The following is a 24009-nucleotide window of genomic DNA, read 5'->3' as shown; positions in this document are numbered from 1 at the left end:
GTGCTATAAGAGAGACTGATTTCTATAAGTTTTTGTATATGCTATTGGGCAACAGAAAAGAATATTAGAAAACAGTTAAGACGTGTTGTGTTGTATTTGGTGCTTTTGCATTTTACTCACCTTTTAAATTCTGCATTGCAAAATTGTGTTTAAAACAAGTAACAACGTTTCAGTCGGTATGAACCGATTGAATTATACCCTGCACCTTTCGTTGTTGTATAGCAATTACTCAAACCTGTGAAACCATTCTATAGAAACTTCACGGATATGTCTAACCTATAACTGGACACACAACTGCCAAGTTTCATGAATCTGACTTTATTATTTTTCCAAATATTTAAAATTAGCTTTTGGAGTTGTATGCCAGATATTCGAACCCGTCAAGCAATTCCACTAAAACTTTGCAAATATATCTGAACTATAATTGGACACACAACTGCCAAGTTTAATGAATCTAACTTTATTATTTTTCCAAATATTTAAAATAAGCTTTTGGACTTGTATGGGAGCTACTCGAACCTGTCAAGCAATTCCACCAATACGTCAGAAATATCTTTGACCTATAATTGGCCACACGACTGCCAGGTTTCATGAATCTGACTTTATTATTTTGGCGAATATAAAAAATTTGCTTTTGGAGTTGTATGGCAGCCACCCGAACCGATGCAGCTATCTCATTAAAATTTTTAGAACATATGTAGAATATAATTGGACGCATGTATACAAAATTTTATATTCGTATCTTTATTAGTTTTTGAAATAATTAAAATAAACTCTTTGAGTTGTATGGCAACTAGCCGAACCCGTTGTCCTAATTGGTCCAATAACAATAGGGTTCGTCCTTGGCACAAAAGAAACAACTTGTGAAAGTTTGGTGTCGATTACATTTTTCGTTTTTGAGTTATCGTGCGATCGGACGGACGGACGGACATGTCTAAATCAAAGCAGAATTTTACGCTGAGCAAGAATATATATATATATCCAAACCGCAGATGACTCCTTCAAGTAGTTACAAACTCCATACGAAAGTTAATATACCCTTCACGACTTCGCAGGGTATAAAAAGGCCCCCAATAACATTTATTTATTCTTTTTACAAATATTTTTTGTTTAATTTTTAATTATTTAATTTAAATTTAATAGGAAAAATAAATTATCTAATTTATTTAATATATAATTTATTTAAACTACGTACTTTTATTTTAATTCATCATATTATCAGCAACAACTCTTTCAATACATTTTAAAAATCACAATACCGCGTGAGAAGATTTACCGATCTATTATATGGGAGTTTGAAAATCCAAAGTTTAGATAGTGTTAAAGACCTTAATACGCTTTTAATCGTTTCTTAATATTGAAATTGATCGTCTTTACTTTTTATTCCCTAATATTTTTTCTCTAGAATAACTCAAAAAGGTAAACATGAAAAATTTAAAAATATTCACTTGTCTGTTATTAAATTTCGTTATACTACACAATTTACCTGCAGATATTTTTTTTATCACAAAAAATTTAATTTAAATAGTTTGGCAATCGTCTTCCCCACATTTTGTTAAAAAATCATCGAACGGTGAAGAGCGCAAAACAAAATAAAAATTACATAAAAATACAATCAAAATATTCCAAAGATAGTCTATAAAATTATATGCATACAGTGATACGTAGTATAAATAACGTTGCATTGCCATGTAGCCCAAATAATCTTCAATTTGTTAAAATTTAAAACAAAATGTAATGTGTGTTAGACAAGAATAACTGTTTTATTCTTGTTAACTGATACATATTATATCATATATGTTTCTTGCTCTGTATGTATAAGGTTGCATATCACTCAAAAAATATTAGCAGGTGTATTTAATCGCTTATTACAAATACATACCTATACAAACTAATTACTCACATTTATTCTTCAAATCTCTAATAGAAACCTCAAATCTCTAATAGAAACCTCAAATCTCTAATAGAAAGGTCAAATTAATAGAGATATGGAAATTCAATATCGTAAAAATCACAAAAACTTTCATATAAAATAGAATTTTACAAAACAGCATTGAATTCAGGAAATACTCCCAGCAAATCCGGAATGGTTTGGACTTGTTGGCAGTATTTCAAGTCAAAGCAGTGTATACATACGTGTTAAGTTACAGTTTATAGATATGTTCTTATACATAAAATTAAGAGTTCGTTTGATGACAGAATTTGAGGTCAATACTTACATCACTTAAAATATCTCAAATTTAATGTTCTAAATCTTACGCCATAAGAACTGTATTGTATAAAAATTAAAAAACATTAAATAGTGAATAAAAATAATTTAATATTTCTTTTGAGTATTACCGGAGTGAAAAGCTTTAACAGCCATTTGAATTTACCTCTTAATTTATTGAAGTACTGAAACTATATGCATAAACTAATTTCTTTATCATTCTCACTAAATTTAATCGAAATTGTATAAATTTTTATTATAGCTCCCTTATAATACAGGTTATATTGAAACATAACACATTTCATAAACAAAGCCAAATTGTTTAGAAAATCTACAATTGAAATGGATGGTCAAAGAGCTGCATGGAAACAGAACATTTACATTTTTCTAATGAACAGTTATAAAAATATTTCTACTTGAATCATTCATTTTTCTTTTCAAGTTATTTTATACTATTTATATTATTTTATAGGTTTTGTAGATATACGCGTGCGTGGACAAGTGAAAACAATTTTAAGTACATTTTTTCCAATTTCGTGAAAAAGTGGTAAAAATGAATTTCTTACAAAATTAGAAAAATACGAAAAAATTTTTATCACAAATAAGAAATGTTTTAAATTCAAATTTAAAACATTTATCTAACTGTAAATTAAGTTATATGTCATTGCACTTTTCCAATATTTATATGCAGAAACGAGACTGTGCCCAAGTGTAAAACGACTTACACATGTACGTAAGTATGTGTATGTAACTGTTATGGAATTTCTGATTTCGGAAAATTTTGTTGTATTTGGTATTAAAGACTTCTAACGGATTATCAAAAGCCAATGTTATTTATTTACTTTTACACAATTATAAAGAAAAAAAACAAAATTTTGTAAACAAATGTTTAAAGTTTATTAAGATTTTACCCAACATCGAAATTATATTATACATTATTATTGTATGTATAATTATAGAATCATTAAATATGTATTTGCATGTATAAATTCATTATTTCTGAAAACCATTCCAATTAACTATCTTGTAGTGAAACTTTTAACGAATAGATTCAAACCATGCAAAAAACATTGCATGGTAACTTGTATAATATGAAAACCGAAAATATCTTGTAATAAAAAATTTTAATTTTTAATATTCTCGTAATTATTAATGAATTTATATCATTGGAACCCAATAAGAGTGGAAATATTTTTCACATAATTGCTATACGTATAAGAATTGAAGGTATATTATACAGGGTGATTCACCAACAAGTAATTTCGCAAAATTTTCTTAAAATCCCTGTAGCTCAGAAACGGTGGCGATTTAACACTATGTTCCGAACAAAATTCTTACTCATTTTCGACCTTCCACCTATTGGCATACAACTCCTAGCTTATTGGTAAATCACCCTGAATATATAAGTATGTATATATACTCTAGTAAAATATTCCATCATCTTTCAATTTTTCTAATTCTTTGTAAATGCAGAATAAATTAATTTTTAATAAGAAAAATTATTCTCCATTTTAGTATTTTAATGGAGGGAATTAATTGAATAGTCACAATTCTTAGTTTTTGATAATCATTGCAGCAAAATACAAAATAATCTATCAATATTCAAACTATGTTTTGGTAGACAAATTTTTTTGCAAATATTTAAATTTAAATTTGTTTGTATTTACATTGTTTGAATAATTTTGCTTTTTTCTTCATTAAGCTTAATCTTAAAAACTAAGATGTACCAACAACATAAATTTCTACTTAAAAAATCAATTGCAGAATATCACACATTGGCGAAACTAAAGTATATTTCTAGTCTATTTTGTTACTACCGCTCTCTTTCCTTTCTCATTCCTGAACAATTTTTTACTTCTGTTTGTTTCACTTTTTTTGTTTTATTTTGGTATTTGTGCATACGGGATGTTTCGCAAAAGGTGGCAAATAATTTCAGGAATGATTCTTTGATCAATTTTCCAAAGATTGTATGAGTGGAGGAAGGGAGTACAACTCGTTTTTAAACTACATACTGTTGCAAAAAAAGGTACCTTACTTTTCCTGTATGTAAATAAGTGCTTAAAAATTCGGAACTATACACATAGAATTGTTCTTTATTTTTGGTCTTGCAGTTAATTTGATTTGAGCCATAGTTTTCGTGATACAACTCTTCAAATTCAGAGTTTTTATTTTTTTTACAAAACTCGAAATTTCTCGAAAATTTTTGTTACTATTTTTTTTTTGGTTTTTTCGATGCGCTACGATGAGATGTAAAAGTTAACCCATATAACATTTTCCTCTATCTCTCATAGTTTTTTTCAGTAAACTGTGTTAAATGTATTTAAAAACATGCGAAAAATTAATTTTCCATACATTTTTCAATTAGCGTTAAATCGAATTAAAATTAAGTTAAAATTAATTATACTAAAAATAAAATCCTGAATTATACTTTTTGTATTTTTCTAAAGGGATTGTATATTTTCTTCCTAAAAATTAAAAAGAAAAAATTCCTTTATTACCCAAGGTTAATACAACTCAAAACCTTAAAAAAATAAATTTATTATAAGTTCATAATATTGTTTAAATGCCTACCTATGATTAAATTTATTTATTATCAAAAATAAAATTACAGTATTTTAGACTTGCTATATATAATAAGTTAATAATATTTCGCATTTCAAAGAAAAAAATATTGAGCTACTTAAATCTCAAATATTTCTTGTACTTCAACTCCCTATTGCACTTTCGAAGTATATATAGTGCACGCAAAAAAGTACAATTATTGTAGAGTATTTACCAGCCGTGGTTCAATATTTCGAAGAATTTTTTTTTAAATTATAAGATCATCACGTTATTATAATATTAACTGAAATTCTAGATTTTCTATAAGGGAAAGAGAAAAATCCAAACCTAAAAAAATGTCAATTTATCGTTTTACAATAAAATTTAGTTAAAATTTATATTTGCTTTTGATTATATAACAATTAATTAGGTTTTTACTCTTATATTTGATATTGTTTTTAATTAGCAAAAGTTCTAAATTTAAAAAAATTGCAAAAGAAACACAACGTTTAATACTTTATAAAAATGAACCAAAAATAATTATCAAAAACATACATAGGTACATATAAATGTGTAAATATTATGTACATATATATTAAGTGTAAATCAAGCGAAACCATATAAAATAAAATTTACACATTAAATAACCTTTAGTTAAATTCTAACATAAAATTTTTTTATTTCTAATTTTGCTTTTAGACTAGGTATACAAATAATTTGTTAAGAAATCTAAAACTTTAATGCTTTTCAAATATTTAAATACTAATCACAAAGAAAATTTCATTTCTTCGGTATATGAAAAAGAAAAGTAATTTTCCACAATTTTTTATAAATAGACAGAGAGACCACTATCTTCAGTTTTTCATATGTAAAATTATACATATGTATATGTATATATATATGCTTGCGGAATACATGTATACATTAAAAATGTTTAATTAAATAAATAATTTCCGAAAATATAATAGTCTCTACATTCCATCATATATTTTGCCTTTGCAGCCACATGTTGCAGCACATTTCTTTCGTCTGTCTAAACCTTCTGCTGTTGCCGTATGGCATAACCAACTACGGAATGTTTTAAATAATTCACCACAATTTGACCATAAATCAACAGTTTGACAGCTATTTGTACATAATTTTCCATTTTTATGGCAGTGATTACGGCATGATGCACATGGTCTACCAATTTTATATGGAAACCAGAATTTATCTAAATAATTTCCACTAAAATGAAAAAACAATATTAAAATACAAATCGAAGCATAAATCCAAATTAACTTACGTTGGGCAATAATTGCAGACATAATTATAAAATGTTCTACCATTCGGTCCATTCTTACATTTTGCTAATCCACATCCAACTATTTAAGAATTAATAATTTCGAATTTATTTATTTTAAAATTATTTTATTTAATATCTAAATTTATTTCAAAAAATGAATCTAACAGATAAAAAAGACAAATATTACCTTTATGACTTGTTGCCCATACCATTTGCGTGTAGTGTCCGATTTCGCCCAAACTGTTATTTGGGCTACCAAATGTAAAATTTTTTCTTTCGATAAACCATGATTTCATAACAAACATCCTTAATTCATAGAAAAATTATTGCATACATATTAAGAAATAAATCATTCATTTTTTATTTTCATACCATGGTACTTTATGTGTAGATACAAATATATTCTGTCCACATGTTCCAAAATTTTTTTGATGCCGTCCTTTTATACTATCATGAATCAAAAATTTACATGCTGTCGCCCATTTTTGTGCCGTTTTGGCTGCTCCATTATGCCATTTCTGATTATAATAATTAAATTTACATAAAACAGAAAAGAATATTCGATTATTTTTTTATTATATAAACTTTTCTCATTCCAAAAATATAAACTCAATATACATTTAATTACTTAATCTACCTAGTAAATATTTAATTAGACGGATTTATGTCTTTTTAATTTAATCATTAAGATTACAAGAATACCTAGAACAAGTAGAAAATACAAATTCAGTTTTACGATCATTCCAAATCAAAATGTAATGCCTAATTTTATGGCAATAATTACTATTTTCGGAAAAATTTTTTTTAGCACTAATAAAGTATTTTGACATGATGTTTTGAATAGCAAGGTGTTCGAATTTACCATAAAATTTTGTCACTTATTAATAACTTGAACAATCAAAAATATCAAAGAATAAAAGTGAAATAATTAAAACAAAAAACGATACGAAATAAAATTTTACACCCACTATTGCTTTGTAAAAGTTTTGATTTGGAAAAAAAATTAATTAAATTTTTACTAATTTTCAATGAAATGAAATTTTCAAAGATTTTCTTTTAAAAATAATTAAAACTACTTTAAATTTAAAAATTATAGTTAAAATGGTTCTTTACTAATGAAATATTGCCTACCGTATTATGACAAAAACATAAATCCCAAATAATATCCAAGGGCGATTTTATTTTTTAGGTAAAATATTAAATCTTATTATTTCAAATCGATAGAGTTCATGCTGTCATTTAATGACTTTTCAGGTTACTCTTGAACTATATAAGTATATACAAAAAATTTGAAATTTTATATTGAACACATATAAAATAAAAAATTAATACTGATTTTTTTTGACACATCTGCGTCTCCTCTAAGGTAAAAAACCGAATTCCCCAAGACACATTAGTGGTGGGCTTGCATCGGTGAAAGGATTTCATTTATAGTCTGTACTATTGACGACACACTAAAATTTTAAATTTTAATTTCTAAAAAACTCTTTATTCGATAATATGCCTGTGTATTTTATACGATATGCATTATATGCAAATTTTCATATAAAATTTTTAATATATAATTTTGCTAAAAGGGCTTTATGAATAACGTCGGTAGTATTTTAATAACTTATTAATAACTTTCAGATTTTAAAATGATCGCTTTAAGGTTTTAGAAGTCACACTTCTTGAAAAAACTCTTTATGTTGTAGTTTATATCTGGAATTTAAAGTTCTTCGGAAGCCGTAATACATACATATTTATTTTTGTTTTTGTTTCCGAATAGGTAAAAGCCGTCAAAATTTCAGTTAACGTCGCATGTAAGAATGCCACATGTTCACAAATTTTTGTTTCCGTTAAGGAATTGATTTGCCAATTTGTCAAATTAAATCAAGCAACGTCTTTGATTATCAACTATATGATCGAACCAATTGCCTTAATAAATTCCTACAATCGGTGAGGATGCATGTTTCTGCCAGCTGAATTTAATATTCTTATAAGTTTTTTATATCCCACACGCCGTTAATATTAAATAAATAAATTTTATTAATATAAAAAATCATATGGATTTGAAATAATCTTGATTATTTTTTAAACGATAATCGATCAATTGAAAATCCATCAAAAAGCAAACAGCGGTAGAAAAAAACACTAAAAAATCAAGGTTAAAAATTCTAAACATGGCTATCTCTTCTGCCAGTACGTCCAATATTATAAATAAATGAAATGGGTGGAATTAATGATTTTTAAATACACAACTTACTATTATAAGTAAATATAATATATAAATAAAAGAATACTTATATATATATAAGTAAACATAATATATAAATAAAAAAAATTATTATTTAAAATATAAAAAAAAATATTAATAAATATTTACCATATTTAACATATTCGATGCGGGTGGTATAACTTTTGTTCGAAAATAGTCATGCAATATAACCAATTTTCGTTGGACATTTTTTAAATCTGGTGACAACATTTGATCTGGTACTTTATCTCCAAATACTCGGGGTCCTGCAAGTAATAAAATACGATATATTATTTGGAAATAAAAATGCCAATATAACAAACAATTCACATAACATTAAAATAAACTTGTGCTAAGCTTTCATATATGAAAACAAAAAATAAAATTAAATAAAAAAAATTTCGGAAGCACTCCTATAATCTTGTAATTTATTATTTTTTATTGTCAAATGAATTTCGTCCAAATTTTGATTTATTATTATTGGATTTGGATAAATCATTGTGGACAAGTTTTTTGATACACATGGTTGAAAACCGTAAAATATTGAGTAGACATTTCTTATTAAGTTAATATTGAAAATATCTAGATTTATAATTTAGTTTATTTAATTTATTTATATATATATATATGTGCATACTTACTACGATCAGTTCGCCAATTTTCTGTTAAATTAATTAAATTAAATAAAATTATGGCAATGCAGAACATTTTTAAGAATCTAGGTGATGGCTGAAAAATTGAAAATATATAAATTGTAAGATTAAAACTGGTATATAATAATATGGAAAAAATTATTTTATCTTCTTTTAACATTAAAATCAAATATTGATAATTGTTTCTTTAAGTAATCTTGAGATAATTAAGTTTTAAAACACTTTGAGTAAAACGTTACATATATGTATATGTACATATTTGAATTTGTAGTTCAATGTCCTATATGGTAAATTGTAAAAATCTATAATAAAATTAAAATTTATTTATACATATAAAAATGACTTTCATTAACTTTTTATAGATAATTTACAATATTTACAACTTTTAAAGTCACATAAAATTAAAACGATATTTTAGCGGAAGCTTATAACTTTTTCATGATTTGCCTTTTTTAAAATTTGAATGGAATGTATTTCAAGTTTAACCATACAGCAACTTTAATTATTTATATATATGTACACAAGTAGTGTGGTTGATTCTGTCAACATATTACCCATTTATATTATGATCATACGATGTGGTATGTATATTATTGGCAACTCTATTTTTATTACGGTTTAAGAAAGAATTAAGAAATTAACAATTAAACTTTTTTTTGTTCAATTGTATAAAAACTTATAGGCTCAATATTTTAAACAAAGTACTTTCCATTCTCGAAATTTGAATAAAAAAACCCAAAGTTTAATAACGTATGTGTAAACGCTCTTGTCCTAAAAATATATTAGGAAATTTATAATAGGTACTTATCGTACATTAGTTTTTGAGTTAGTTCTATAATAAAAATTTTATGCTTCTTATATAAATCCAAATTCCTCTAATTTTTCATCACTTATGATGATCCAAAAATATTTTTAAAATACTTTATTTTTCTTTATGAAATAAAGAAAAGTAATAGGAAAAAAATATTTTAATGAATATTTTATTAATTCCCAGGTAGCAATACTTTAAAATAAAATTCTCTTTTTTCGAGTTAAAAAATCAATGATTCAGTTGGCACATCAACTAAAATAAACCAAAAAAGAAAACATATTTAATATTAAATTTCAAGATTCCATCAGATAACATGTGACCAAAATTTTATTTAAACAGAATGGGGATTGATTTTTTTTCAACTGAATTAAGCAGAAGTTATTGTGGAGATTTTAACTTTACAACAATTTTATCGATAAAAATTCCAATAAACATAATTATGTATTTTGTATATTACACTTTTGACGAAACTGTAAAGTGTTCTGATATCGTTCTTTAGTTTTTAACGACCAACGTTTTTTATACCCTACACTTTAGTGGAATCATATAAGTATGGAGTAGTGGACATAGCACATAAATTTGTAACTATATCGAAGACAATTCCACATCGAAGGAGCTAGCTGCAGTATGAATAGGTATGTATGTATATTTCTGCTCAGCGTAAAATTCCTTTTGGATTAGAAATTTTGGAATAGAGATTAGAGATTTAAAAAGGAAAAAGCAAACACCATGAAACTCTTAAGAATTGTTTCTTGGCTGCCAGGTACAACTCTTATTTTAGTTGAAACAATTCAAAAAACAAGATTGTTTTAAATATTTCAAAAACAAATAAAGTTAGCTGTATGAAATATAACAATAATGTCAAACTTACCACTTAACAGCAATAACTGCTTAAATATGAAATTTTGAAGAAAAAACCTAAATTTTTTAAAAAAATTTAAATATCTCCATAAAGTTCGCTAATTGAAAGGCAGAAAACGCCGAGTGATCTAATTTATAATTTTATTCTTTAAACATCAAATTTATAGACATTTTACTGTATTTAAAAAAAAGTATGTAATACCCGCATCAACATATCAAGTTTTATTAAAGTAATAAAAATTCTTTCAAATTATTTTGAAATTAAAAAAATTTTATACCAATTGGGGACTATCTAATAAATAATAAACATTGCAAGAGTTATTCTTGCTGTTTTTTATTTTCTCGTTACTTATTTGTTATACCGAAAAAAATTGTAAACCAATATACACACATATTTGCTCACATTATTTTTTATACATACAACTACAAATATACAATAAGTGTATAATAATTCGAATACCATTAGTAATTTGAAATATTGTAAATTTATTTCCAAGTTTATAATGCCAAAAAGGCGAACACGTGTTCCATAAATAAAAAAAGTTTTAAAATATAAGCTGAAGCACCCGCTCTATCCTTATGCTCTTAAGAAACTGCTGAAAATTTCTTTTTGCATTGCAAAAACGTTTGTATTACCATGCGGTATCTGCCGGTATTTTTTGTACAAAAATGGATGTGTGCAAAAATATTTTTAATTATATAATCACTTTTAAAAAGTTTGTTTTTGGTAGGTATAGGTTAAAAATAACATTTTAAGGAATCTGCAGTGGGATATACTTATGTAGATATTACACTTATTATAATATATATAACAGATTTTAAAATTATTGGTTTTTGACTGTATACACAATTTACGCCTTGTAGGTTTATGCAGTATTATTACAATGTTATTTTGTATAATAAATTGGTAAGTTAATGTTGAAAGTTGACAAGAATTTCTAAACATAAAATACAAATTATAAATAAATATAAGGTAGAAAATTCTTACGAAAAACTCTTCCGGATCAGATTAATTTTAATATGGGTTTGCCGGATTTGATTTTTTACCAAAAATATTCGAATTAGAATCGTAAAAATTTACTACAGGTTAACCTTTCCGTCCATGTGCTAACGAAACCGTCCATACATATGTATATCCTAAAGCTTGGGGTATCAAACGCCATAAATTACTTCGTTCTTATTAAAAAAAAAATATATTTTATAAAATTTTAATAGAGCTGTTTAACTAAAGCTAATAAAATAATTTAATTTGTTTGTTGCCGGTTTGTCTACTTTCTCATTTTTCATTTTCAACTAATCTGATTTTTATAGCGGACATTCTTTTTTAGAAGAATAATACAATATCATTAAAAAAAACCGAAAAGCTTCCTTGACACCCACAAGAGTAAGTGAAAAAACGCAAATTGCAAAATTTTTATTGCTAAATTTTGTGATGTTTTTTTTTTCTTTTTGACTTTTTTTCGGATGACCATTAACATTAAAATTGTTAGCCGGTCCATATGGCTTATACGATTATTATACAATATTGAAGGTGTGCGATTCAATGGTACATCTTCAAATTGAGTGTTTTCACATACATAAAGTAAGCAAAAATTTTGACAACTTATTTCAATAAAGAACAAAATAAAATCATAAATATTTTTTTTATAATATTGATTTTTTCATATACATACGTATGTAGTTAAAAACAAGGCACTAAATCTGTATATGCATACATATATGTATGTACATACATAATTGACTCATATATGAATACAAAGCATGCAATGTCTTGGGTATTGATTCAATATTTTTCTTTTTTTTTTGTTAAAAGCGTGATATTCTCATTTTATTTATTTAATTTTTTATCGTTTTTTTTTTTGGAATATAATTATCGTAAATTTTCTGGTTAAATTTTTGAATTTTTCGCATATGTTTCATTTTTTATTTGAAATGAATAACAATTATTAACATTTAAAACTTTTAAAAAAATAAAATGTACATATGTATGTTTAACGCATATATAGATATAAAATATTTATACATATATTGTGGATGTAGTACCTATTCCGGATAAGCGCCACATATGAGATCTTAAGGAAATTGTCTTTAAAATTTAATTACTATTAAAATATTTTGTGGATTTAAAAGAAATTTATCCCATTAAAGAAAAATATAATTTTATCACTTCCCAAATTTTCAGAGTTAAATATAAATTTAACTATAAAAATTTTTGAAAGACAGCGTTTTTTGTCATTAACTAAATCGTTAGCCTCAGAAATCTCTGGTTTCGCGAGTAATGAAGTTGTCCGAATTCGTGTGTAATTTTCCAAAATTGAAATACAGTAGAATACTAAATTTTCAATTATTCCGCGTTGAAAATTAATTGACATAAAAGAATTTAAACAAATTGGTAAAATAGAAGAAAGGAACCAAGAAAAATTGATTAGATAAAATAGATGAAATTAACAAATATTTTAAGAAATTATGGAACGCAACTGCCAGAAATACTAAAAAACATGTTTAATACAAAAAGTCAAAAAATGTCGTTTGTCCGAAAAAAAGCACATAAAACCGATGCTACATACATTTACACATAAGAATATATATTTAAGCTAAATTCTGTTCCATATACAATAGTGTGGGAGTATGTATTATGTAAAATTTATATATCTAAAAGTTTCATTAGAAATTCAGCGAGAAGTTTTCATACAGAATTAATCACAAGAATTCTTAAAAGTGTAGTAAACCTGTTAAATTTTGAGAGTTTGCTATAAAGAAGTCATTGTCAGTGTTGTTGATTTAACAATTTGTTAATATAACAATTATGAATAATCGCACTATTCATAAATAGATGGATAATATATAGAATAAAACTTCTTTCACTTATTCCATTATAATTTTGAATTAAGAAAATTTATTGATAAAGCTTTACCAATATATACCTACATATGTATATATGTAGGTATATAAACAATTAATATTTATTTTATTAACAAGCGTTACAGAGAAAATTACAAGCTCAATTACATGCTGCTTAATTGAAAAATTTATAAATCAAAATTATTAATTGCAGTAAACGAAATTTTGACTTATGTTATGAAAAATCTTTGTTTCGCATTCGACAGATCAAATTATATTCGAGATCGTGAAAAGAAATGCAGCTCGAAAATTTCTTTTATTACTGTTAATCACTAAATATGTATTTGTTCAAGCTTTTAAAAATAATACTTAACTTGCTTAACTTAATAACTTTTTTCGAAAGGCGATATTGAATACGCTAAATTACTTTCTATTACAAACTTTTAATTCAACTACAGTTTAGTTTTGAAAAAAAATCTTTTCAATATCTATTCTCAGCCATTTTTTTTTGTAGCAAATGAAGCAAGATTCATCCTTAAAATTTCAAAATATGTATAAGATTTCACTTGTTTTTTTTTTTTTAATGAAAAAAATAAAAACTTTTTATTTTCTAAAAGTTTTTCTAATAAATTCAAATTTTAGTTGGTTCTACTAAATGTGCAATCAATTTAAGAAATAAATAAAACGACAAGTTAAAGTTGAAGAATTTTTAATTTAGAAATATGTATCTCAATTTTTTCAATACCAAAAGAACTTTCGAAAAAATGCATATAATTATAGCAATTGAAATTTAAGCTGATTATGAAATATGTAATTAAAATAATTGTTTAGATAATAATGGTAAAATTTCTATGCCTTAAATAAACAAATAAAATTTCGTTTTGTGTAAACAATTTTTTAATAAATTATTTTTTCAATCAGATTTTCATTTTAAATTATAAAATAATTTTACTTAAATTATAATAGAACATTTAATGAAAACAAAGTCTCACCTTCATATTTGAAGATATTCTTGATAGAAAAAATCTTACAATGTTAATTTTTATAATTCGATGATTAAGTAAATTTCATTAAAAATATTGCTACTGGTACAAATTTTAGTTACACTACAACACAACACGCTACACATATATACATATTTAAATTTACATATAGTAAGAATACTATATTTGTTAAATGTCAACAATAACTAAACAATTAAATTTAATTTGTTTTACTTTTTCAATTCAAATTTTAATTTTCACTATTTAAATAATGATTAAAATCACAGATCCACTTTATTTAATTTTTTAATAATATTTTTTTATTAAAATTTCCAAATTTTATTTTTAATTCAAATGATGTAAACAACATTTTTTGTAAAACATACATCTGAGTGCACCAGAATTAAAAAATATTATTCTTAAATTAAAAAAAAAACATTATTATTTTCTTTTCGGTGTGAATTCATAAAGAAAAAATCACATTTTTTACTTCATTCTCATTTGAATTTCAAAATAAAACTGAAAACAATTAAAAAATTCTCAAGAGAACCAAAAATCTTTCTTAGTTTATTTAAGAAGATTATGAAAACAGATATAAAATTTCGTAAAAAAAAATACAATGGAACACGCATCAGTAATGAATATGCTTTTGTAAATCTGAAATAGCTTTAGTTACCTAGCAATATCGCGTCCAAATAAATTTTCTCTCCACAAAAAAAAAAGAAAAAAAAACACAAAAAATAAATTTTTATAGTAAATTAAACAAGAAAAATTTATAATTTACTCGTTGTTAGATAAACCTGTGCTCTTACTGATATTTACTCTCTCAGCTTCTTTTTATTCCCAATTTCTACAAAAAAAATTATGTCTGAACTGAAAGGATTTTATCAATTTATTTAGTATATATCCATAAATACAATTCTAATAGACAACAGAAATTAACCTTTTAAAAACCCATACAAGTTTTCCTCATAAATAACTATCTACCGAATTTGTATTGGTATAGAAAATATGAAAGGAAAAAAATATTGCATACATTCGGGCGAAGAACAAATATCAATTACGTAAAATTAGGAAGCGAAGCAAAATCCTTCTCAGTTTAAAATAAATAATTATAACTTTTATGGTAAAAATTTAATCATTATTTTTTGATATTTTTGCGATTTTACAGTATCAAAACATTACATGTATTACATTACAGTTTTCTTGTTTTGCGAAATTTAGAAAATTTTACAGTATCAAAAACATAGGAAGCCAAAAATTGAACATTAAATTTTAAGACACAATAACGTGAAAGACAAATGAAAAAAAAAATGATTTTCGGACAAAATACGTCTAACGTATTATTAATTTCTACATACTTTTAAAATTTTAAAATCTTAAATATTTATTATTCATCATTTCGAATTAAAACTTCGAAGTTTAAGAATATTTTTTAAATTTTGGAAGTTGAATTACAAAATTAAAAAAGATCCTCCATTAATTAAAAATTTTAAATTTCACATAAAATTTGCATACGGTTAAAATTGTTTTTAACCGTATTTTAATATTCGCGAACTATAAAATAATATTTATAGAACACTAGAAAAAAATAGAAACCGATAAACATTAACCTAAATATTTATTTATTTCATTTTAATTAACCCTTAATGGTTCAAATATATACGCAAATATATATACGTATAAACTTTCAAAGATTTTAATCTTTTGAAAGTTCTTTCATCGAAGTGCATTATCCTTCGTTAACTAAATATCACAAACTATAAATTAGCTTGTTTTTCATTATTTGGTATAAACTTTTTTGGTAAACCTTTTTTAATTGGATAATTGTATTCATTATGATTTTATCTAAAAATTTATTAAGAAAATGTTAAATAAAGTTTTTACAATAAAATATTATTTTAATAATATCATTTACGAAAAACTTTAATTACAGCATTTCAAAAAACATTTTCAAATTGTAATTTATTGATCTTCTTCCTTTTTATATTACAGTCATACAACTTTTTCACTGCCATACATATGGGTGTGAACTTTCGCGCAGAAGAATATTATATTTATAAGAATTTTTGTGAAAAGTAGTTTCAGTAAAAATTTAACGTAATATGAGATAAGGCTGACTGGTTTAACTTAATAATATGACTGGTTCAAGAAGTACACATATAAAAAAATTTTAATATTTTCTACGTAGCAAACATAATTAAATTTATTCTTTATCTTATTTTGAGTATAGGTAAATCTGTATAAATATAATACATTCATACATATATACATACATATGCTTTAAAACAATATGCTTGCAAGTCTAGAAATGGCATAGTAAGAAAACTTTTTCAATGAAAAGTTCACTAGAAAAAATAATGAATGAAATGAGAAAAAAACGTTTTGTTTGACAATGAGTTTAAGATACTACCAACATACTATACGCGTTTCACCTCCTTAAAAGTCAAGAAACGATAAAAACCTGATTACTTTATTTTTTACGTCTATTAATATTTATATATTTACATATCTTTGTCATATTATTCATACAACATAAATCAAACTTACAGTATAAAGAAACAAATATGAGTGATTTACACATACCTACATATTAAGTCTATAATGTAACACACTGATTAAAAAAGATACACTATAAGACATTTTGAGTCACTTTTAGACAAACATTTAACATGAATGAAATCAAAAAATTTTAGGTTTCATCAAAAAGAATCGCTATAAATTTTAAAGGTTCTAATCTAAATCTAGAACTAATGAAAATAAATACAAATTAAAAATTTTAGCGATAAGTGACTTATGTATAATAAACATATCAAAAGCTCGAAACTCACCTGACTTAGAAAAAATTTTCTTTTTCTATATTACACAATTCTTGGATATATAAATTTTGCATATACGTATATACATAAATGTTTATGGTATATGTATGTATTATGCCTTCACTATACGTACACGGTACACCAGATGAAATCTGCATAAATGATTTTTTACCAAATAAAAAGTCAAAGAAAAACAAAAAATTATCTACTGAGTGAAGCTAATTTTTTTTATATGATAGCATTTTTTAAGAAAAATTTTTAATATCAAATAATTAAAAATATTAATTGAATACGTTCATTATTAAAACGTAATTTATCAATTGGATGTCATAAATTATATTTTATTGTAAGAGTTTTTGCAAAAACGAACGCGAATTTACATTCAGTAAATTAAATTTAGCACTTAAGGCACCCTTACAGCTAGAAGAAGATATAGAACTATTGGCACATCGAATACAATCGGTAACTCGTATGAATATAACAGAAAATGGCATTTACATAAGTAGTACATTATATAAATTATTCGCTTGAAGTAAGAAATAAAGCAAAGAAAGAAAGCTAGAAGAACTTGATAAAAGAGTAGAGCACCACAAGATTGTAAATTGATGCGAAATATGAAAGTTTGTCATATGGAGTTTCCCCTTTTTTTGTCAAATAAAAGAAGTGGAAATTACTCATTTCGGAAAATGGTTAAAGGATCCGGTATAAAAAAGACTTAATGCACCTGGGAAAAATTTGATATTTAAAATACCAGAGTATACACAGCAAATAAATTTTGAAACAATGATAAACAACAATGTAAAATTAAATCAGCTGAAAAAGGAAACAATATGATCTAATACGCCTAAAATTTTTGTGGAACCACCATTAAAAGCTTTAAAAAACTATTACATTTTTCAACTTTTTACCTCCTAATTTAGACATATTTTCCTTCAAACTTGTAATCGAGAAAACTCGCTTAAAAGGAAAATTTGTGCTTGTAACTGAACTCTTTTACCTATGTATAAAACCGTGTAAATACGAAATCGTGAAACTTTCAATGTTCTCCGTAAGCTGCTCCTTAATAAAGTTCCACTACAGAAATGATCCTATGAAATATATTCTTTATGTGATCAATGGTGCAGTTGTTACAGCACTGGTCCTTCAGCCGAAGGATTTCGAGTTGAAACCTTGGGCAGATCACTAGAATAATTATACTTAATAGGTTTGTTAGGTAAAAAGATGAAATTTTTTTTTTTTTAAATAAAACCTTCTGACATAACCAAGAAAAACATACATATATGTTTGGACGGCTTTAAGATAGTAAAAGTTTTTAAAATACGAAATATTTTTTTACAAAACTATTAAATAAACTTCAAACATTGAGAAAATGAAAACGTCATCATTTTCATTTCAAATTTTTCTTCAAAAAGTATTGTACCAGTTTTATTAAGTTTTTAAAAACTTTCTTTTATTAAACAGACCTAATATTCTATATTGCTTACCATAGGATTACCATATCATAAACGTATTTGATAAAAAAAGTGTATAATGTAATTTGGGTGCAACACAAAGTTTTCATGTGAAAAATATGTAAATATTTTTATTCAAACAAATACATATAAGTATTCATTAACCAAATCAAGTTAAAAAAATCTGATGTGATCAGCACATAACCGACCGCAAGCTTTATTGTTAGCTGAAAATGTTACTGAATATTATAAAAATGCGTTTCCAATTTTTAGGGCGTTAGAAAGCTTTAAGTTAACATACCCAGAAAAATGTAAATTATGGCTCTTAGTAGAGTTTCGCTTTCTGCCATTTGAATTCCCTGAAATATGTACCAGTTAGTTTCGGTAACAACCAGAACTCAAATATCAAATTTCAAGAAATTCCATCAAGTAGCTCCATGAATATAATAAAAAATGTAAATTCGGCCCTTGTATTTCGGTTTCCAAGCCCTGATCGCTCCAAAAAATTCATATGTTCAATTAGTTTTAACACTCCAAAGTTAAATAATAAATGTGAAGGAAATTGGTTGATTATTTTTCTTTATATGGACAAAAATGTAGAATTGGCCGTAAAAAAGTCCAGTTCCCAAGGTCTGATATATTCCAAAAGTTGATCGATCCGTGACATAGCCAAAAAAAAAACTCACTTATAAAATTTCATGAAAATCGGTTCAGCAAAACTTGAGATACACGCATACAAAGACAGACAGACCGACAAACCGACAGGTTGCAAAAAATAGTTTATTTACACTTCCCTACCATGGAGAAGGGCGTTCCCACTAAAAACTCGATAAGCAAAATTTGTTTTCTTCACATAACCTACCTTAACGTATACAACGCGGTCGGTAAAAATATATTATAATGAAAATTCACATCTATTCAATTGAAGACAGAAAACTTTCTTAACGAGAAAAATTTTTCATAAATCGAAATGACATGAACACTAGTTCGTTTATTATTATTATTTTAATTTTTCATTATTCCTTTTAATTTTTTTATTATATGCATTCAAGTAATTTTTTTTTTTTTGCTATTCTATTTTCGTATTGTTACGAGTAGTGCTTGTTCCTTTTACTAATATTTTTTTTTTGGAAAAATTGCATAAAAGCCATAGACTTTCAAAGACTCCTCATCACTTTTATATACATCTTAAAATTATTTACATATTGTGGTTTATTTAATTGTATTTAATGGTTGTCATACTTAATCTATTTCTCTTGAAAACTTCAAACGATCAAGTCTGTCACAACAAATACAAGTACAGTTTTTTTTTACAAAGGGCTGAAACAAATGAAAGGGTTTCTTTCTCTTGTCAAAAAAGTGTAAAAAACTGTAGTCTTTAAAAAAGAGTATAAAAAAGTTTTTTTTTTGGAAAAAAGTAAAGTAAACAAAGTGTAAGGTTACGAAAAGTAAAAATTTACACTTAAAGTGTACGAATGACAACCCTAGCACACCAAGGAAAAATAAACAAGAAATATCAATAACCTTCAACACTTAATATAAGGAAAAACTATACGGCAAACTGGTCACCGCCAAGTTAACTCAATAACCTGTAAAACGCATGCATGACTCTAAAAGCAAGTGGAAGTAATCAATGCTCCAAAGTTGAGTAAGAAATAAAAAAAAATAGCTGGTCTGACTGTATTAACATACATACATTCAGCTCACGTTAGTTCAGTTTCTGGACATCGATCACGTTACTTCAATTTCTGGTAGTCGTGTATGTAAAGGGGATAAAAAGTGTTAACAACAGCTACGTGAAAAATACTTTGATTATGTGTATGTATATAAAAAAAAAAGAAAGGAAATTTTAAAGCAATAGTTAACGATTTTTTTAAAGTAATTTTGTAAAGTCATGAGACGACACATAAGGAGCAGTTGCAATCTATTGCAACTTCATCGCATTATAAAAAAATCATATATACTTACATACTTATTTACATAAATACGTACCTAAATATTAAAATAAAACGTAAATTTTTTTAGATTCCTAAATATTTCAAAATATTTGAAAAAATATTTTCAAAATATTTAGGAATTTCAAAAAAAATTTCAAAAAAAAAACAAAAAATCCTAATTTTAACGAGCTTTATCTCAAAAATTATGGCTCAAATCAAATTGATTGTGAGACCGAAAATAAAGAACAATCAATCGCCTCTGAAACAAGCTCTCGACGGTTACCCTATGTCGCATGGTTCCAAAGTTATAATAATTTATTTATATACAGGAAAAATCTGGTACCTGGAAAACGACTATATCTGCCCTTCAAAACAATCTTTTTCTAGAAATTGATCAAGGAATCAGACCGAAATTATTTGCTTTAGGCAAAACACTCTGTATAAATGGTTACATACATACATGCCCATGTAAAAAAAGAGAATATAAGAATAAGCAGCGTTCCCACTTGGATACAATTGTATCCATTTGGATACATTTTTGCTTTAAATTTGAGCTTGGATACAAAGATACTCAAATCTGCTAAAATGCCGAAATTGGCTACATTTTAAAATTTTACTGAAATATGGATACATTTTTTTTCAAACACTAAATAAATATAACAAGACAGTTAAAATGCTGCTAATATTAAATCGCGAAGTTGCTTTATCATCAATAAATGTTATTTGCTGGCTATTCTAAGCAGGTTTCCGAATTTTTTACAAGAAAGTAAAAAAGATACTTTATTAACTGCCTCTTCCTGTATTCAAATTTAGAAAATTCATACAAGAACGTACCAAAAATATTTTAGTGTTAGCTAGATGTAATAGAAAATGCATTGGATGTACATATTTTTTAAAATTTGTCCGTTTTCATGGTCAATCGTCTTTACCGCATAGTTCAACAACTACAGAAGGCATATATACATATTTTTTTTCTGACCTTAACTTTCACATTTAAAATATAATAGAAGTTGTATGTGATTTCTTAAAGAATTTAGTATAAATAACAAAACTCATATTGTGGAATAAAGCAAATTAATATTAATTATGGGTTAATTTGTACAAAATAAGACGACTTATTATAATAATGCTATTTTACGAGGTTGGATACATTTTGGATACATTTTTTTCTCGAAATTGGATATATTTTGTTTTTTCCGAGTGGGAACACTGAGAATAAGTAAAACTCGAAGAAATTTTATGTTACCAAGATAGTGTTGCTACTTTTGTCATTAAATCAATAAAATATAAACAAATTATACATTACCAAATATTCGCATATATTTATCTTAGTCGCAGGGATTAATTTGATTTGGTCGAACCTCTCGTTATTTGAATTTTATAATTTAAATATTCTGTAGCATACATTTTTCTCTTTTGATTTACAACTTTAATATACATTCGTACATACAAAATACATAATAACATTCATAAATCTAATTAAAAAAAATTTTGGTTAAAAATGTCGTTTTTTGAATCAAATGAACCTTATTTTGATGAAATGAAAGCGTTACAGCAATTATTTTACTCAAAAAGCGATTCCTCGGAAGAATCATCAGATGAAAATGAAAGCCACAAAAATAATAAGTACAAAATAGGTAAGTATCTATCTAAAATGTATTTTTCAATAATTAAATAGTTCAAACATAAATACATACATACATACATATATATACATATGCAAATAATTTATTTGAAAGGTCCAGCCGCCTTAACAAACTTATCTGAACAAATTAACATCCCATCAACAAAAAAAACGGACGAGCAGCAAGAAAAACAGAAACTTCCACCAGAATTAGACAGAGAAGAGAAGGATGATGCTGAAAAATGGTTGGAGAACCAGAATAAGGAAGATTTGGAAATTTTGGAATCAAGAAAGCGACCGGAGTATTCAATAATATATAAACAAGTTGTCGGAACGGAAGATATATTTTTGGGAGTATATTAAAATAAATTATGTCGAGTAAATTACATATGTATGTTCACATGCCCATATTTTTATAATTTCAGATAAACAATCGCACACCGGCTTCTATGAGCTGCGAAGATATGGTCATCCAAATAGAAATGCCAGAGGAAAAGATTTCGGTCGATGATATGGATTTAGAAGTAACAGAATCCCGTATCGATTTGAAAACTTCAGTTTATCGTTTAATATTACCCTTAGTACACCCAATAAACCCAGACAAAGGATCAGCACGTTTTGATATAGAAAAAAAATGCTTGATTTTGACGTTGCGCATGAAACGAGAGTTAGATTTTGCAAATTTTTAAATTGTTGCGAACTCTTGTTTAATTATATACATATGCCATAAATATATAATACATTCAAAATATGTACATAAGTGTACTATTAATTAAAAAAAACTAATAAAACAATTACCTAAAAATAAAATCAGATTTATAGAAATTTAAAAATGTAAGAAAAAAACGCAAAACTCATTCTAAAAATTTGCGACGTCTGCAAGTCTCGTTTAAATGAACTTATTTCTTTGTCTACAACGGGAAATTTTGAATAATTTAAAAAATTGTAAATTGTCTTTGCAAACAAAAAAATATTTGAGAGAATTTGGAACTTCTTTTAGACCCCTGTTATGATCGGCGAAGCAAATGAAATATTTATGTATATGAAACATATTTTATGGCTAATGTTAATTTTTGGCATTATGCCTAGCGAATTCGCCTAAATTTTAGGCGAATGAGCTGTCAGATCTGTCCAAACCAAAAATCAACATAATATATATGTATGTATGTATGTACATAAGCGTTTTTTTAATGGATATCGCATTTGACGTGATTTGGTTTGTTCGGAATCATCAATACAAGTTGTACGATTTGGTCAATATCGAAAAAAAATAAAACTTCATTTAAATTTTAATACAATGTATCCTTTTTTTCAAGCACATTGTATTATTTTACATTTGAAAACTTAAAAACCTTGATGCCCTGCATTATTTGGTTCCATTGTTTACTTTAATAAGACAATTTTTAGTTTCAAGTTATTTTAATTTAAAAATTTTATTAGAAGTTAGAACTGAAAAAATATATAAAAAAACATATGTATGTATGTATTGAAAAAAATTTTTATACACTTTGACAAATATTTCAGTGTCAATGAACGTCGCAGAAACAAGATCAAAAAAATTCTGAACATAACATATCGTCAAATTTTTTTGTTGATATTTTAGAAGATGAAACAATGTGTCTTATGCGTCGTAGATGCAATCCCGATTGTTTAATATTAATTTAAGCTTGAAAAAAAACAAGCCAAAAACAACGAAAATTTTAACAAATTAATGAACGACAATTCCGTATTTGCAAAAACAATGTACATGTGTTGTAT

At 25.5% G+C, this 24009-nt stretch overlaps 2 protein-coding genes across 3 annotated transcripts; one reads left to right on the top strand and one right to left on the bottom strand.

The window, feature by feature from the left end:
• Window positions 1-5601: 5601 nt before the first annotated feature.
• LOC129612485 (cysteine-rich secretory protein 2-like) lies at window positions 5602-14514 on the bottom strand. The gene is made up of 7 exons (XM_055526101.1): window positions 14430-14514; window positions 8913-9000; window positions 8401-8537; window positions 6408-6553; window positions 6223-6341; window positions 6036-6114; window positions 5602-5977 (listed from the first exon to the last, which is right to left on the bottom strand). The coding sequence occupies exons 1-7, from the start codon at window positions 14433-14435 to the stop codon at window positions 5722-5724; spliced, it is 831 nt and encodes a 276-aa protein (XP_055382076.1). The 5' UTR covers window positions 14436-14514; the 3' UTR covers window positions 5602-5721.
• A 5968-nt stretch (window positions 14515-20482) lies between these two features.
• Window positions 20483-22940, top strand: LOC129612479 (dynein axonemal assembly factor 6). 2 transcript variants are annotated; one of them, XM_055526095.1, is made up of 4 exons: window positions 20483-20508; window positions 22175-22264; window positions 22367-22605; window positions 22677-22940. In XM_055526095.1, exons 1-4 carry the CDS (start codon window positions 20505-20507, stop codon window positions 22938-22940), a joined length of 597 nt encoding a protein of 198 aa, XP_055382070.1. In that variant the 5' UTR covers window positions 20483-20504. The 2 variants fall into 2 exon arrangements, with proteins under 2 accessions (XP_055382070.1, XP_055382069.1); XM_055526094.1 differs by lacking the exon at window positions 20483-20508 and having other exon boundaries at window positions 22108-22264.
• Window positions 22941-24009: the final 1069 nt, after the last annotated feature.

This window comes from Condylostylus longicornis, unplaced genomic scaffold (genome assembly GCF_029603195.1).
Source record: "Condylostylus longicornis isolate FDR11 unplaced genomic scaffold, ASM2960319v2 ptg000072l, whole genome shotgun sequence".
NCBI classification, from domain to species: Eukaryota; Metazoa; Arthropoda; class Insecta; order Diptera; family Dolichopodidae; genus Condylostylus; species Condylostylus longicornis.
The sequence above is the reverse complement of the archived record's forward strand: the minus strand, read 5'-3'. Positions and strand labels throughout refer to the sequence as shown.